Below are 18,857 nucleotides of genomic sequence, written 5' to 3' on the forward strand. Positions count from 1 at the left end.
ACTCTTAGGGGTCGTTTTTTTAAGTTACTACCTTATACAGTAAAAAATGAAGGAAATCGGATTATAACCACGCCCACCTCCCATACAAAGGTTATGTTGGAAACTACTAATAATGCTTTAATTCAGTAAGGAAAACCAACAGAAACCTTAAATTTCATTATAAACAAGTTACGGAAGAGCTGCACTCAAATTGGTATAAAAAAATTTGGCTTTTTTTTTTAATTATTACGTAGATTAGATTCAAGTACGTGATAATTGTAAATAAAAAACAAAAACAAAAAAAAAATTAAAAATTTGAAAAATACAAAAAAATTAAAAAAAATATTTAAAAATAAAAAAAAACAAAAAGGGATTAAATGTCTGCTACGTCCACGTCGTTAATTCTGGGTTCCGCTAAATTCTGATAATAATAGTGCATAAATCAATGATTTTTCATCATGTTCTGAGTTGGTTTTTTATTTGTAGCTCATACAAATATTGCTGTCCCAAAATTCCCTTTGGGGGTAAAAAGGTGATGAAATAAGGAACATTTTAAGATATTTTCGAAAAAAATCGAAGGGGGCATAAGTTGTTAAAAATTCCAAAAAAAAAAATTTTTTTCATTTTTTGCTATGAAATATTAATTAATTTACGATATACAGTTTCAAAGTTTGAGAAATTCTGTACAAAAAAGTCACAAGGTGTTTTAAAATCTGTTCATTAGTTTTAAAGTTATGGCGGTTCGAAATTTTTTTTACAAAAAACTTTGTCCCCTTATAATATGGCAACCCCGCGTTACACAGACCTAACACCATATGTTTTATTTTAGGTTTTACATGTACTATTTATAAGATATATAATTGCCAAAGAAAATAAAGAACTTTTTTTTTCAAGTGGCTTGTTTTCCAGAGAATGCCCCATATATACTGCATTCATAGTGTGGCATCGCCCTTCGAAAAATCGACAAAATCGGACTATCGGTTTTCAAGGCCCCATATAATATTTACATATATCGAACATGATGATCCCAGTGCTTCTAATCTTTTTTGTACCGAAAATATATGTAAGTCTCTCAGATATCTTGAAAAATTTTGTAGGGCTTAAAATTGGTGAAATCGGGTACTAACTCCACCTAGGTCCCATATACCTAATATTAGGGTTTCCAATTTTCAATGGACTTTAACCCAATATTTCGTTATACCAATTTAATTGTTGTCAATTCTCTTTAATGTAGGCCCCTCTTCACTGGTAATACTCGTATCTTGGCAATGGAATTTCCGCCATGTCTACAAATAACGCTGCATATCTCAGCGAGTGCGACCGATTTTATATTTAATAATAAATCAATTGAGTGCTACTACCACAGACTTCTGACCACAAAGTAAATTTCTAGCGAATTGCAATTACTTGACAACTAAGAAAACCACTCGATGCGATAACCAAGCCACAAATCACTTATGTACTATACATATATACTGTATTATCATGGACCTAGGCCGCTTTAAGTGTCTAATTTGATTTAAAGCTTAGCTGATATACCCCGGCCCGTCTCACGTTGTTTGAGGCTGGACGATTGTACAAAGAAACGATCCCTCGTATACCCTTTCTGATAGAGTCGTTTTAAGTTGACTACCGTGATTTGTGATGAGGCGGAGAGGAAAATATTTTTGTTGTGTGGAAAATTTCATGAGATTTAAGACTATTAATTATTTTCCTAATAGCTGATAATATTGTGTAATGAATGCAACAACAAATTGACATATGTTTACAACAAAAACCTCACTGATTACGATTTTGCGCTAATTGCATCTGAAATCATATTAACACTTAGTCTTATCTCCAAAGCTTTCTCAGCTGTTGATTATTTTTAGATTTTTTGTGATTGTTTTTCGTATACATATGTACTTTCATATCTAAGTGCACGTGTACGTTTGTAAGTGAGTGCATTTGACCGCTGCGTTTGCTGCATCTGGGTTAAACCTGTTTATATTAGCCGGCAAATTATCTCATTGCCATGCCATGACGTTTCGTATATTCGCTAGAGCTCTCATATGTATATACTCTTGCATATATATACAACATATTTATGTACATAAACAATTATGTATATATGTATGTACTGTGAACGCGCATATTACCGCGTGAAAAATAATAACATTTAAAGCGGAATTTCATTACCAATTTGCCGGCAACTGCGCTTACTTGTTGTTGATATTATGTTATTGTTGTTGTTGCTTTTGTTGTTTAATAACCATTAAAACCGGTAAATCTTTTCATTTTTCATCTTTACACATTTTTTATACTTATTTATACTTATTCAAGCGTCTTTGTACATACAAATAGAATATAATAATATTAAGGTAATTACCGCTATAAAATGAGGAATTTCCGTTTTTACTTAAATAATAAAGTAATTTTTATTGCTTTTTAAAAGAATTGTTATTTATTATTATTTTTTTAATTTAGACGTCAAGATAAAGTGCTATAAAAAATTTTTATAAACAATGTACAAATCATAGAGCGGTCTGGGTGATAAAATGACTTTTCTAAGCTTTCAATTTGAGGTTAAATTAGACTGCTATTGAAACAAAAAAATCCAGTTTGAGTTCTAAACTTCTACTGAGTGCACATTTGATTGAAAATTCTGCTTTCATTACACACTACTTCTTATTAAAATAATATTTCATTCATTACGAGGGAGGCTTGATAAATCTGTGATTTCTTTAAACATATGTATATTCCGGAGTATAAATCATATTATTTCAAAAAAAATTATAATATTTGAAGTTCAAAAAAACCAAATCCTCTAGAGAATAATCCACACTTTTTAAAGGCAATCGCCGCCATGCTGACCTTTGACCGGCCTTACGCTTGTAATATTTACCGCAGTTTCGTTAAACCGTATTTTTATTGCTAAATAATATCGATGTTTCGTCATCGACCATCAGTACTCGTTGGAATCTGTTTCATTTAGTCGCATTTAGCACTGGAAAGAAAAATGTCAAGATAATATGTTCCAAGTATTACTTTCAGAAGAGGTAGAAACGGATTACCGGTACCAAAAGTTATCAGAATAAACTCCTAACGAACAATCCATCAACTCCATATCTTCCTCCAAGTGCTTCCCGGATTTCCTGCGAACTATTTTCATATTTATTTTATATAAGTTTTTGATTTTTTTCCATAAGTCTTTAGATTTTGCGTCGGTTGAGATTCTGTGTTTTCACGAAGATTTGTTTAATGTAAAGAAGTTCACTTTGCTCTTCGGCCGCATTAAACGTATGCATATAAGGGTGGATGCTTGGCTTTAGCTCAAACCTATGACCCTACCGGTCGTATTTACAGTCGACTCACTCACTGTTGTACGCAAACTGACAAAGTTCTATGTAGGAAGACGAGGTGGACACACAAAGTCATTTTCGAATGTTCCGCGTTTGTTCCAGCAGACTGAGGTTTAAACATCTTGGTACCCATATCTTTGGTAAACTAAGCAAACTGGCTGTAATATACATTAGCCGTCTTAGAAAATTTGCAATATTTTTTTATTGGTTCATACTTAAATACTTTGATATGATAATAGACCGGTACCTTTAGCTGTCCAGGTCAGGTCTTTCACGACACTTTTCGCGAGCGTCAGCCTCTGCATCTAACCTTAGTCGTTCAATTGATTTCTTAATCTGGGGAGGCGACATAAAAAAAAACTCTGTTCGAAATTTATGATATATTAAATTACAATATGCCTTTCTAATGCAGAGAAGATCAGCTCTGGTTGGTTACCACATTCCTTGAGGATCTTCAACACAAGAAAGGTTGCATTAAGACTTAATGCCCAAGTTTCTAAATAATACGAAATGAAGTGGTTTAGTTATATAATCATTCTTTAGTTAGATTTCAGTTCAAAATATTTAATTCCTTTCTCAGGCATTGGACTAAAGTAAATGTACAATAATGTCATTTGAAGTTTTGTTTTTCAAGTGGGACAGTATCGCTTAAGCTTTGCGAAGACTTCTAAACCACCCTATCTTCTTCTTGACTGGCGTAGAAATCGCTTACGGAGTTATAGGCGAGTCCACAACAGCGCGCCACGCATCTCTCCTTTTGGCAGTTTGGCGCCAATTGGTAATACCAAGTGAAGACAGGTCCTTCTCCACCTGGTCCTTCCATCAGAATGGAGGTCTCCCTCTTCCTTGGCTTCCACCAGTGGGCACTGCATCGAAAACCTTCAGAGCTGAGGCACTTTCGTTCATTCGTCTTTTTATTCGCTGGACTATGTCTATGTCGTCGAACAACACATACAGCATCATCATTCCATCGCCGTTGCCAATGTTTAAGGGACCATAAATCTTCCGCAAAACCTTTCTCTCGAAAACTCCTAGTGCTGTCTCATCTGATGTTGACATCGTCCAAGCTTCTGCACCGTAAAGCAGGACGGGAATGATGAGAGACTTGTAGAGTTTGGTTTTTGTTCGTCGAGAGAGGACTTTACTTTTCAATTGCCTACTTAGTCCATAGTAGCACCTGTTGGCAAGAGTGATTCTGCGTTGGATTTCCAGGCTGACATTGTTCGTGTTGTTAATGCTGGTTCCCAGGTAGACGAAATTATCTACAACTTCAAAGTTATGACTGTCAACAGTGACGTGGGAGCCAAGACGCGAATGCACTGACTGTTTGTTTGATGACAGGAGATATTTGGCCTTGTCCTCGTTCACCACCAGACCCATTCGCTTCGCTTCCTTACCCAGGCGGGAAAAAGCAGAACCACTCTATCGCAGACCACTCTATCGTATTAATGGAATGTGTTAATGGAAATTCCATTACCATAAAGAGCCCTTATAAGTATAGCATATAAATAATAGTATATACTATGCGGAAGCAGCTAAATCCATGTTCGTTACTTCCCTGGTCAACAAAAAGCACATTTTATATGTATATGTAATTACGCATTTATTTTCAAATTATTTTATTTGACTTATGAGGTTTTATAAATAAATATTTCTATATGTATTAACTAAGCTCTTGGATTGTCAGCATGATAAATTACCAAGTGACAGCTTTTGAGAGCGCTGTGAGTGTATATTTTTACTCTCCGATAATCGTAGGATGAGAGAGATATTTAATTTATTCTCTTAAGTGGATATGTATTATATATGATATATATATATGAATTTAATAGCTTACTTGTTTGATGCCTATAAATTAAATACGAATGACTAATTGACGAACGGACACACCGACAATCAGAATTGTACGGTCATATTAGGTGATTACATATGAGTAGGTAATACTTACAGTTACGCTACAGTTGCCATGTAGGAAACGCTACTGGATTTGCATATACCTATATAGTCAACTCAGATTTATTGAGAATAACAGACTATGACTATGATATATTGAATTTTGAGTTTCCCATAACAGGATCACACCAAGTTAAAAGTTAGAAGGTTCTAAGTTTGAGAGTCAATTTAGAAAAAAACGAGTCTTACTCAGAGTTTATATCCTTTAACCATTTGGAAGTTCGATTTTAATCGGAAGAGCTTACGACCTTGAAAGTTGATCTCAAAACGACTCGTTTTCTATTGGACGGTTGTTCGAAACGCCGGTACTTAGAACCTAAAATTGGACTTCTTATGAAGCCACAGTCTAGTTAAGTAAAGTAATGTTCGTAGCTTCAGGGTCTTCCATACGCCGGGTTAATTTTCGGTGGCTAACTGTTCCGAAGCTTGTAACATTACCACACCCCAAGACTCAAGGAGGAAACTTACTGGTCTTTTCTATTAAAAAAGAGGACAAGCAACTATCAACTAAGTTACTGTCAAAAAAGCTCTTTACGTTATCTTTAACCAACAAAAACAAATTCTATTTAATGGGAAAGATAAGAACTCAATAGTTATATCTGACCTTATATTCTTTTTAGGTTATTGCCCTGATACTTTGAATTCAAAACAATGATTAGCTAGTTTTATATGTGTACAGACTTTAGTGAATAATTGTCATACAAAGGGAAAGACAAGAAAGACTCGAACGTCGGGATTGGTCCAAAATGGTCGGAGCCATATTATACATTATGATACCCTTCAACTGTTACTGAATGGTCTGTAATCTAAGTAGTCTCAGCGGGTAGTAATTTCCTTCTCTCGTCTCTTATTTTATACATATAAATTCTTCGTAGCTTGTGCTTCTGAGGTGGCATCACTTTATTTTACGTTTACATACTCATTGTAGTTCAGGTGAGTCGAAGGGGTGAGTGATTATGGAAATTCAGCTCTGATAACAATAATTTAAAGTACAAAAACCAGTTAACTGTAATGAAAAACAAACTGCCGATCTGTTTGAAATGATAAGATAAGATATAGCATAGGCATATATTGTGAACTACTCGACGGGCGTGATTATTTTAAAATAGGGTTCTCAGTGGCATAAATACCCACACTATTAGATTGGGATTTTCTAACAATGATTGAATTTCACAATACAACACCAACATGCTGACCATAAAAATGAATTACTTGAGATTATAGTAACACTTTTTTCCTAAAGTTAGTCAAATTTTCGCCCAAGTGGTTTTTGAAAGTGAGTTAATGGGATATATAAAAACATGATTGATTGTTGTTTGTAATCAATATAACTTCTTGGCCTCAAATACAATATTCCTCAGTTAACAACTATGTTTGAATGAACGTCTCTTATTTAAAAAAAAAATCTACATTGTATCATTCCTTTTGGAGGAATAATCAATTCGCGAAAGGTCTATTAATCTGAGAAGATTATATGGTCCCTTTGAACTCTAAGATATAAGCTAGGCTTTATTAAGTAGGAGGAGGGTTTATGGAGAGCATATTCAGTGCTTTCAAGAGCTTTCGAGCTGGTACATTTAAAGGTCTCTAACAAAGGGCTGAGGAAATTATAATTAAAAGAAGCTTAAACCAACGATGGACGGAGCTTTTATTTCCCCTATTGGTAGTACAAGAGGTCTCGAAATATAGAAGTAATATACTAACAAATATACTTCGATATTTAGAAAATACATCTCTACATTGGAGATCCATCTAAGGAACATGAGCCCTATGAATCTCGGCGTTATCAATACCTTGGAATGCTAGGAGGATCTATGGAACAATCCAGGACAGTAGGGAAAGTTTATGATGTTCGAAAGTTGTTAAAGTTAAAAAACCCAAAGGAAGACTGGGAACTAATGAAATTTGTTGATCCGATTTTTTTTAATTTGTGCTCTTCTTGATTCTCGAAAAAATATTTCTTCCGATTCTTGATCCATATCTCAATAATTTACTGACTATTTTAACTACACTTCTAATAAGTTATTTACCAATTTTGATCAGACTGTACCAACTACTGGAGTTGCAACCTCTTACTGTGGAGCTACTCCGGTAACTTTATTTTTATTATTGTATAAATTATAAGCAATAATTTCGAAACAAATAAACTATAGCAATACATAAGAGACTTCCAAGAACTACTTTTATCACTGTCCATCATACTAACTAACCTATATATGAACTATATGAATAATTTTATATACATATATTTTACAAAAACAAATCTAATCTGTTTCTTCTGGTTTTTTCTTTTAGGTAAAGATAACGTCCCAAAGCGACAAAGAAGTGCTAGAAACAACAAAAGAGAGCAAATACTCCAACAACAATAGTGGAAAATAGGTTAAAAAGTGTGTATGTGTGATGTCAATAAGTTGAAAATAGAATAAAATCTAAAAAATACTCAGAGAAAGGTAGTGCAAAAACGCAAACATCGCTAAAGAGCTTTTATAATAAAAAAAACAGCAACAACAACAAAATTAACAATAATTTCGAAACGCTCGACTGTGTAGAATTTACCCTACCACAATTCGTGTCAAAGTGTATGTGTGTAGAGTTTCGTGATAGAGCGGTAGAGAGAGAGAGCTTGAAACGATCGCGTGAGCATTTAAAAGTGTAGAGAAGGCACAAAGTAAACACCAGATCAGACGGTAAAGGTGAAAGCGGAAAGTGAAATTGAAAAAAAGTGAATAACGAATTCAAAGTAAAAAAAGCAGCTAAATTAAACGTATTTAAAATAAAAATTAAAAAAATCGGCTTTCGTTGTGTGGTGAGCGGCAAATTACGCAGTCCGTACACGAACGAACTAACATACAAATAACGAAATTTTGTTGACTACCAAAAGCACCGCAAAGCACTTAACCGCAGCTAACTATTTCATCAGTAACAACAACAAGCACAGCAGCTGATTTTCGAGTGTATAGTGTATATAGTGAAAATAGCAACTGAGAGAGCGAATGAGTGACAGCAAAAAAAAGCCGGCTGGGGCGGGAATATACAAGTTTTTGAAGATCACAGTTGAAAAATAGACGGTGTAAGAGTTGAACGCGCGTTAAATGTGGTGACGAAAGTCAAAGTGTATTATTCGAAAATTCAATACACATTCGAACAACAGGTGTAGTGATTTTTGTAGTGTGTAAACACAAGTGTTTGAAATTTTGCGAAAATTAACGATTTTAAAGTTTCGAAATTCAAATTCGAATTTTCGAAGTTCAATTACGAATTTTCGAAAATCAAAAAACCACATTTCCGGCAAATTTCAGTTGTTTATGTGCAAATTATAGCAACATTATTGAAAAATAAATCAATACAACAACAACAAAAACCGCAACCGGTAGAGCGTAATAGGTTTACAATTGTGTGTCTGTGAGTTTGTGACCCGGTCTCTGTGGGTTTGTGTGCGCTTAAGTGTATGAGTACGTTTGGAAGACGTTTACAAAAACACAAATCATGGTAGATACCAACAACAAAGCAACGTTGGCGACAACAACTACAGCAACGACAACGGAAACAACCACTACAACAACAGCAAATGTAAAGCAACAACGTCAAACTGTAGGTGTTGCAGCAACGTCGTCGACTCAACAGAAACAGCAAAAACCACAACAAAAACAGGAAAAATTCGAACAACAACAAAATATTGCCACAAAGAAGAGCAACAAAGGCAAGAATCAGAAAAAAAATGACAAGCTGAGCAATGAGCGAATTGATGACAATTGTAACAACAATAACAACAACACAAGCAACCTAAACAACAACAACAACACCAAACAGGAGCAACACAACATTAATGCTGGTGTTGACGAAAAGCAGCTTACCAACAACAACAATACATTAACAACAAAATCAACTAAGACTGTATCAAAAACAACAACAACAAACTCACCAAACATTTCCGCTGCAAATGCTGACAGCAAGCAGTCGGCGTTAGAGATCGACAAATGCAATAGCGCTGTTGATAAAGAAAATACCAACACTGACAATGCGTATGAGAATACGGTGAAAGAACGCCAGTTGCCAAGCAAAGTGACAACAAATGGCAAGAACAACAATAACAACAACAATAGTGGTAATAGTGGCAACAATCGTTGCAATAACAACAAAAATGCTAAAACACTCAGCGCCAAGCAAAAGCCACAAGCTGATGACAAACAATCGGCTGTTAGCCAAAATTCACGCACCAACAACAACAAAAGTCAAAATGGCAAAGTGTTTACGAATAGCAAAAACAACAATAAGTCCAATTGGAAGCGTGTTGAGAAGCGCAATAGCATCATTTTCAGCACCAATCATCACTACAGCAACTACAATAGCAATGATAACAGCAGCAACAACAACAATAACAACAACACAATTAAACCAAACAACAAATATCACATATCAAATTCCAATACACCGAGCATTGTGACCGATGAAGATGATGATTATCGCGATATAACCGATACCGAATCGGTGCGTTCCAACGATTGGCCACGAAAATACTCACGTCCATACCAACAACAGCAACAAAAACAAAAACATCAGCAAAATGCTAAAAAACTTAGTGCTAGTGATCTCTTGACCGCCGCTCTAATGGTGCCCTGTGAAAAGTGCAACAAAGTGAAAGTACCAGTACCACCACAAGGCGCCAATTCGAATGTGTCCACATATTCGTCGAGTTCGCGTCAATATCGTAAATCCAAATCGTATATGGGTGAAGAGACAGGTGGCGGTAGTGGGCGTAATTCTGTCGCATCCATCGAAAATTGGCGTAATCCTGGCAATGGTAAATCTAGTCGCTATCAACGCTCAATGAGCGATCGTCGTTCATCGTTTGATCGCATGTTTGCCGAACGCAATAAGGATTTCGTGCCAATTGTGCAACCCACTCGTCCAATGTTGGCATCGTCCAATATCGAATGTGTTCTTACAGATACCGAAAAACTGGTGCTCATCGAACGCCTGGGGAAAGGGCGTCAGACGTATCCGTTAATGCAGGTGAGTGATTACGTTTATAGTATTTAATAACAATTATAATTATTTGTGGACCTGATTTAATATTACTTTTTATGAGTTTATCCATTCTGAATCCCGACTCCTGTACAATGCTACAGCAATCTATATTTTATCTGTTCCATATTATAATATTTCTTATGATACGTTTGTTGTTTTGGTTATCTTATTGATTTTAAAAAATTCTGCATAGAAACTTCATCGCTTTCAGTCTTCTGATCTTCAGCGAGTCTTGATTTGTTTCTCGAGATATATTTAAAACCAAAACCTCATCGTGAGAATATAGTCGTTTCCATTTAGCTTCAGATATTCTTTTACACAACTCTATGATCTATTGGGTTCTAGAATATCCTCTTTTTGGTCGAGCTGGACTTGAATACGCTCGAACAATTTGAAAAGTTTTCTGTTAAAGGATCCATCTTAAAAAAATCCTAAAACCTTTTATAGGAAACTGCTGTTATGAGAGTCCCTAGTCGTATAAAAATCCGAGCTCAAAGATTTGATTGTATTGGACTTTTACCATGAATGTCTCGACCTTGAAACTTTACTATGTAGTTTGAACCTTTCAAAAACCTCTCAGACGCAATTTTGACTCACCTTCGATTCATGAAATACTATAAAGTCGATCCTAGTTTTATATACAGATCAAGTTCGAGCGGGTAGCAGCTCTGGAGCACGGTTACGGGTGTAGTGTGAGACGTTAAATCACCGAATGGGTCTTGACGTTGGTTCAGAGGCTTAGCCTTCTTATCCAGGGTGTTGAGTAAGTGATCTATTGAGAGAAATTATACTTAGCGTCGTCTAATTACGCACAATGTTTGAACCAATTGTTCGAAAAAGTTTACTGGGATGATGAAGAGCTTTGTATTGTCAGAAAGGTGAGATTGAAGCTTCCGGCACGCCCTCTATTGAACAAAGCTTTCGCGACTTTGCAGCTTCGAAAGCTCAATGTTTGCACCGATTGTTCGAAAAATTTTAATGGGATTATATAAAGCATATATTGATCACAAATGGAAGATTAAAGATCGATTAAAGAAAGATTGTCCAATGTTTTCGCGACTTTCCCGCTACGGAAGCTCATTTCATTCTACACGAATATCGCAGCTATGCGACCTCACCTATCTTTTTACTTCCGTATGATCATGAACTTCGTGCTTTTTTTCTGTCGCCAAAGTTCATGACCTATGCGAGAGCCTACAAGTATGCAAATATTATGTCAAACTACATATGTTTCTCTTGTTATGCGCATAAATATGTACATTTAATGAAATTTGAAGCGCAATTTTTATAGTGCGATATTCCACAACAGGTTTTAAGGTGGTTCAACAGCATCAGAGCATATACAATACATATTTATATGCACATACAAGTTTTTGGTGGACATGATTATGTTTGTATAGTGTTTCTGAAAGGGAGTCATGACGTGAGCCTAAGTTTGCGCACGTCAAACACTTCCATGATAATTAATAGTACAAATTATATGCAAACTCGTCGAACAGTGATTTGATTTTGCTATTTTATTTTTTTATTTATTTTTTATTTATTTTTATAATTTTTTTTTTTTTAATTTTTCTGTATGTGAATCCCGTTTTACCCGTCGTCTGCAACTAAAAACATGTTTTTTTGTATACGAATTGCTGCTAGGTACGGCTATTTAAGTGCTTGATCACGAAAAGTTTATTTGAAGAAAATTAAAAAAAAAAAGTTGAAAAAAAATCCATCAACTTTCATTTTCAATAAATTTTAGTATTGTTATTGTTTTTATCAATGGGTGTGCGATAAGATAAGCTGCAGTCGTGAATGAAAATTATAAATTTCAATGATTTTTATATACATTCATATGTATTTTCTTGCCTAGTCTTGTATACTTTTATCATTTTTTTTATATATTTTTTGCGCAAATATTATATTTTAATTTCTTTAATTGTTTAATCAATATAGATCTTATTTTTAATTTTATTATTTTTTATATTTATTTTTTATATTTATTTTTACTAATTTTTATTATTTTAATAACATAACAATTAACGTTTTTTGTTCAAATTATTTTTATTTGTTTTTTTATTTATTTTTAATTGGATATTTTATTTTATTTTTGTATTAATTTCTAGATATTTTTTCACTTATATTTTTTTTACAAATTGTTAATGACAATGATTTTAATCTATTTTCCATAAAATAATTTTATTAAATCTTGTATTTCGCTTTTATTATATTTGAAATTTTATTTTGGACATTTTTCTTCTTAATCTCTTGAATTTTTTGTATTGTATTATTTTATTTTATTTTAATTTTTGTTAAACATTTTTTAATTTCATATTTTATTTACATATTTATTTATTTTTTGATTTATTGTATTTTTAATTATCTAGATTTTTCAATATTTTTTAACTTTTTTATTATACAAAATATAATTCATTTTTAAATATTTTAGTATAACTATACATACAAAACATTTTTTAATTTATTTTTTTTTTTTAATTTTATTATTATCTATTTTTAAGTATACTTCTTTGGTTTTTCTTGAAAGTTTTTATTTTATTTATTTTTTGTTGTATTTATTTATTTTTTATTATTTCAGTTTTTTTATTTATAAATTTTTAAGAATTTTTTCCTTGTATATATTACATTTATTTTAATTTTTAGTATTTTTTTTAAATATTTATATTTTTAAATTTTATATTTTAATTATTATACTGTATGTTTATTTTTATTTATATTTAGTTTTTGTCTGTATTAATAATATTTTAAAGATTTTTTTAAATTATATTTTTTATTTGTGTTCTAGTTTTTCATTAAAATACATATGTATTTATATTTTCCTTTAATCTTTTCATGTTTCTTTCTATTATTACTGATTTTTGTCTCAACATGTATTTGTCTTCCCTAACTTGTTTATGATCGATTCAACACGTGCTGAAGATATTCAAACAGTCGGTCTGTTGCTAATTAAACCACTTTCGGTTTTAATAACTAAATTTTCATTAGCATAAATCGGCGATAATCAATATATTTTATCTAGACATTATTAGTATGAAATCGAAAAAAAACAACAAAAATATTCTCAAGGTCTTCCATTGTGTACTCACGATTAGCTGAAATATACATTCATATTTAGAGAATTGTCGTGAATACATACAAACAAATATTTGAAATGTTAAAAAAACTCGCAGTAGACTAGTTTATGATTTGATTTGAAATTTACAATGTATTATTATTTAAATATACGCTTAGACCTGCTCGTATGCAAAATTCACCTGTTTAGAATCGAATATCGGTTTGTCGTACATATCCTGTGGGAAATATTTATGTATGCTCTTTTGTAAGGAACCTATTTTTTTATAAATAATTTATAACAATTATAACCATATATACATTTTTTCATATTTTTACTTAGTATAAGTTCTGACGTAGGTATACATTTTTATCTCAATAAATGCCATGTGTCCCCTAGCCACTCTTGGTCACTTTTATGTCTACGATAGGTTGATCCAATTCACCCCAGAATTTAAAATTGTCTCATCGTCATATTTTTTTATATAATACGGCTTGTTCAGTATAGTGTTTCCGAAAGTGTTTGATAACGGCTCACAACAGCTGTTAGGAGCATGTCATGTCAAATGTCATAAGCTGCTAACATTCCTACAGGGTGGTTTTATAAAGCTTCTTTACGAGTAGTAGAAGCTCTATATAGTATATATATATATTATTTGCAATCTGTTAATCAAATAACCTTGATTTTAATGAATAAAAAACTTCGCATAACTTCTAGTAAACAGGAAAATAAAAAACTCCACAACAACAACAACACCAAATTGTTCTATAATAAATATTATTAGAAAGTAAACTTCAAAATTGAGTATCGTCACAATGTTTTATCACTTGATAGGTGTCCTACTTTATCAGTGAAAACATGTTTTCGCGCTTTGTTGTTGCCTCGAACGGAATTTAGATTGCTTTTTGACGAATGTTTCGGTATTGATGTCTGTATGTACATATGTACATATGTAACAGTAAACACATTTGATTGACAATTATAATTGATTGATGAATAATTTGTTTAGCTTTTTGTGAAATATTTAGTAAATATTAACTTTTTGTCGTCATCGATCCAGGAAAATTATTTTAATATTCTATTTTGAAGAAAAATAAAATTCTTAAAATTTAATTTTAATAGAAATAATAATTTTCATAATTTTATTTTAATAAAAAAATTTATTTTCTTAATTTCGTAATCAAGATAATTTTTTAATTTATATTAAAAACAATATTTTCAAAAAGTTGTTGATAAAAAAAATCCGAAGGGAAAAAATTGTCAAAAATGTCGAGAATTCGGCTCAAAAAGCGACATTTTCAGTTTTGAGAATAAGTTTGGAATGCAAACAGATCTCTACAAATATTTTGTTGGGTTAATGTTGACACAAATGTCCAAGATCGATATAAAACGATTTAATCGACCTTAGAGACATCTATTGGTAAACGGCGGAAGCAAAGTTGTAAAAGTTTGTTTTTATTTTGCTCAAAAATAATTATTCATCTACTGGTGATGTATTTGGTATATTTTTATAGTCATAAAACGTAGACATTATATGGCAACCACAAAAAGTAAATTTTGTAGTTATTGTAATATTTGCAGCCTGTAATAAACTTTTGAAGAGTGTGCAACGACATTCTGTGCTCTCTTACCTTCTCTTCAATCAAGCTTTTTTCATTCGTCTTCCATATATACATATTTACATATAAAATATGTACGTTATTTGCATAAAATTTTTGTCGAGAAATTGCTTGTTAAATACATATATGTTTGTGCTAATGAAAACCGAGAGTTGTTTTACTTGTTTATTAGGAATTTAAATTTATTTCTAAACTGAATGTTACAATTTTAATTACAACCAAGGGAATCTTTCGTATAGGTTTTCCCCGTCTCTCTAGCGCTTGATAATTTTTAGTGCAATGTGTTGTACATAAAAGCTGTCTTTTGGTAGTGAATCGCATGCTCAACGATTCTGAAATCAAAAGTACAGCGACTTCTTCGAAAGTTTTGAATTTTTGATTTAAATATTATCTCAAATATTTTCATACAATCGCCAAAAAATATAGAAAATTCAGCAGTTAATAATTGAAATTCGAAATTAGCTTATTTTCAGAGATTTTCCAATAAAAGCTTAAATAGCCATGAAAGCTTCATTAGTTGTTGTTGTTTACTAATTTAATTGAACGCTTCATGTATATTATTATATTCATCAATTTTTGACTTTCACATGTTAAGCTGATCACTTTTACCGTTTGAAATGCATGAAAGCTTTGCCATAAAAAATTTTAGTTAATGGTATAACTTTTATAAATAACTGACTTCAACATTATCTATCAACTTATATTAATATTTTATTCAAATGACAAAAGTTTTGAATTTGATCAAAATCAAATTTTTATAAATTATTTGACTTCAGCACCACTTAACGATTTCTCTCACTCTCTCTTCGCTTGTATTAGCATCAGATATGCAGAAAATATTTACTGTAAATTAGTTAGTATCTCTCCACTATTATATTATATATTTACAAGGAAATTAACAAAAGCTTTGTGAGCTTTTTCAAATTTTCAATATTTATGATACCATTTATTCATATTAATTTATTAACTGATATGACTTCAACTATGTATGATTTATTCGTACATCAAAAGCGTTATCAGATTTCTACGTATTTCAAAGTAAATGAAGTTTGACGGCTCGAATTTCATATAAAAATTATTATTTAAAAAATTATATTTTTTAAAAAAATGCTACTTCATAAAGATAACTAGAGGTTTGTAGAATAGTAGTAGAAATGATGTGCTAATATTAAAAAGAAATATAAAAAAATTTGGATTTACACTGAAAGATATTACTCAGTTTTATATTTTTCGATGTAAAGTTATAAAAATAGCAAAAGTTGTACGACAGCGCCATCTAGCGTAAGCTTTAAGCAATAATAACAGTCAAAATGAAATCCGGATGAAATGGCCTCCTTCGAAATCGTTCTTTATATCTAAAGCAAATTTGAGTCTCATAATCATGCAAGCAATGTTACTTATATCCGAGTTTCACTGTAGATGCCATGTCAAACGGAAATTAACACTTTGAAACGGTGTGCTTTTTCCCTAAGTGAAAAGGTAACAGTTAATTTTGCTTTATCAGTGGTTAGAAATCCAAATAATAAATAAAAAAAAAATAAATTGCGCACGTTTAAATTCTATGGCGTGTTATTAAATAAAAATTAAAACATGTGATTATTTAAATTATATGTTGCCTATAAAATACAAAGAGTCACCAGATAATTGTGGTAGAATAGATAAATATTTTTTATTCTATAACCGAGCCACCGCGATAAGATTTCATTTTAATTAAAAATGAAACTAATTTTTATTTTTTCTTTTGTGTTTTGCCCTTAATGAAGTATTCAGCAAGAATTCTCTTTCATCTGCCGTCTTTCTTCCAAAAATTTATCATAATCTTCAGTGATTCAGTATTCTGCTGCTTCACATTACAAATTAGCCGCAGCAAGCGCTCTTCGCCGTTGTTATTTGGAACCTTTCTCCCGTTCTTTATTATTAAAGTGTTTGAATAATCATGGAACAGAATTTGCATAAAAGAGAATGATGACAAGAAAGCTAATTTGGTGGTAGATACAAGAAAAAAATATAATAAATCAACAGTTGATCGAATGTGCAAAAAGATACGGTGATTCTTTGCAGAATTCGATCTTACTTTATACTTCTTATAATGTGAAAGTTGCTAATGAAACATAATTCATTTGAACTTAATTTGTGTGAAAAGTACGGCTTAAGGTAGCCTAGAAAAGTAAGCCAAGTGAGCGTGCTAATTATGGCGCGAAACTCTCGTGCTTCAGATGAGAGACGACCTACTTTTCAAGCAGTTCCTTAAATAAGAGCATGTTCCTTTTGTTATGCTATTTTCTGTGTTCAGCTTTTGTCATGTCGATTCCAGTTTATTTCTATAGCAAATTATGTTTTTCGAGCATGTCAAGCATTTTTAAGCTTATATGAACATACCAAATTTTTGAAAAATAAATTTAAAATTTGCAAAACTGTTCTTAAGAGCTTATTTTTACTGTGTTTTGTATATGTCTAAAAACTTAAAAAGTTTTAAAAGCTCGTTCAATTGGAGCTTTTCTCTTTATCTACATATTTTTACTTTAATCTATTGCAAGAAATGATGAAAGAGGACATATATTATATTGCATTCGAAAATTTAAAGTTTTGACACATTTGTATATATTCAATATCATACTCAAAAAGCTTCGAAGCTTTGAATGTTATGTCAAATATCAAAAAACTTATTATGAGTAATGCGTGAAAAACAAAATCAAATTTAAAAGCTAGCTTTGGAGCCGGAAGCTTTTAGTTAGACTACACGCCGAGCTTTTAACACTTGTATAACATTTCTAAGCTTTCACTTTTTTTATTAAATTTTCAAAGTTTCAAACTATTGTATTTATAATTTAATAATAAACAATTCTGTAATAATACACATTATTATCAACTTTTGAAGCTTTTATTGTGGATATATTAGAAAGCTTGCGAAATATACAAATATATCTATCGCACAAAAGCTTTCATTGTTTGCTTCTTGTGAAAATGTTGGTTTGTAATATGTATAAACACATTTTAAAGAAATCTAAGCTTTCACTATATATTATATGTAGACATTACATTAAAGCTTTTTGGTGAAATTCTCAAAAGCTTGAAAATAACGTAATCTTGATTATCGATATTTTTATATTTTATTCCTACATTTGGAACAAATAGTGTTTAGTATATATTCCATATACTTAATGAAAGCTCATTTTTTATAAAAAGCTCTTTTACTGAATTTAAAGTAAATAATGGAAATACGTTAATCCCTTTTTGATTAATATATTATATATAAAAATTGTACAAAGGCTTTGAATCACGACTTCAAAGCTTTCATGTACTCTTGTTATAATTTACGGTTCAAAATTCGTCTAAATAAATATTTAGTATAATATATGCATCCAGTACTTATTTATTTATTTTTTATTTGGACAAGTGCATGCTTTTGCCCTAATTACTTTGCACCAAAACGTGCCTTAATTATATAGAGTATAGTATCTCCCGTGTTTTCGAGCACATTAACGTCTAGACAATATGTGACAGTGAAAAATGCCTATTTTCTTCTACTATTGCTGTCATTAGGAATGTGCTTTCTAAATATGTGAGTGAAAAACACTTGTTGCCATTTAATACTTTGTTGTATGTACATACATACCTGCAAATATCTAAATGATAACATTGCAAACATGTGCAAGCAGCTTTTGCACACAAAAAAACTTAAAAATATTATAAACAAACAATGGCTATTATTGCATAACAAATTGTTTTACGTTTTTTGCGGTAGTTGAAATGACATTAATGGGTAATTTAGTTCCTGGCTCTTATAAGTGACTTATCGCTGGTTTTCTGGGAGGCAAGGGTGACCAGAAAAAAAATATTGTGAAAATTTGTTTTTGACATTTTCAATTACAACTATCTCAG

The 18,857-nt window shown here is 31.6% G+C and overlaps 1 protein-coding gene across 2 annotated transcripts in view; it reads left to right on the plus strand.

Moving 5' to 3' along the window:
- Positions 1-18,857, plus strand: part of LOC105217392 (terminal nucleotidyltransferase 5C) — a 232,820-nt gene that overhangs the window by 8,600 nt on the left and 205,363 nt on the right. For both annotated transcript variants that reach the window (XM_054233083.1, XM_054233084.1), the window contains exon 2: positions 7,569-10,286. In XM_054233083.1, coding sequence (XP_054089058.1) covers positions 8,760-10,286 — 1,527 coding nt within the window. In that variant the 5' untranslated portion in view covers positions 7,569-8,759. The remainder of the gene's footprint in view (positions 1-7,568; positions 10,287-18,857) is intronic.

This window comes from Zeugodacus cucurbitae, chromosome 6, assembly GCF_028554725.1.
Source record: "Zeugodacus cucurbitae isolate PBARC_wt_2022May chromosome 6, idZeuCucr1.2, whole genome shotgun sequence".
NCBI classification, from domain to species: Eukaryota; Metazoa; Arthropoda; class Insecta; order Diptera; family Tephritidae; genus Zeugodacus; species Zeugodacus cucurbitae.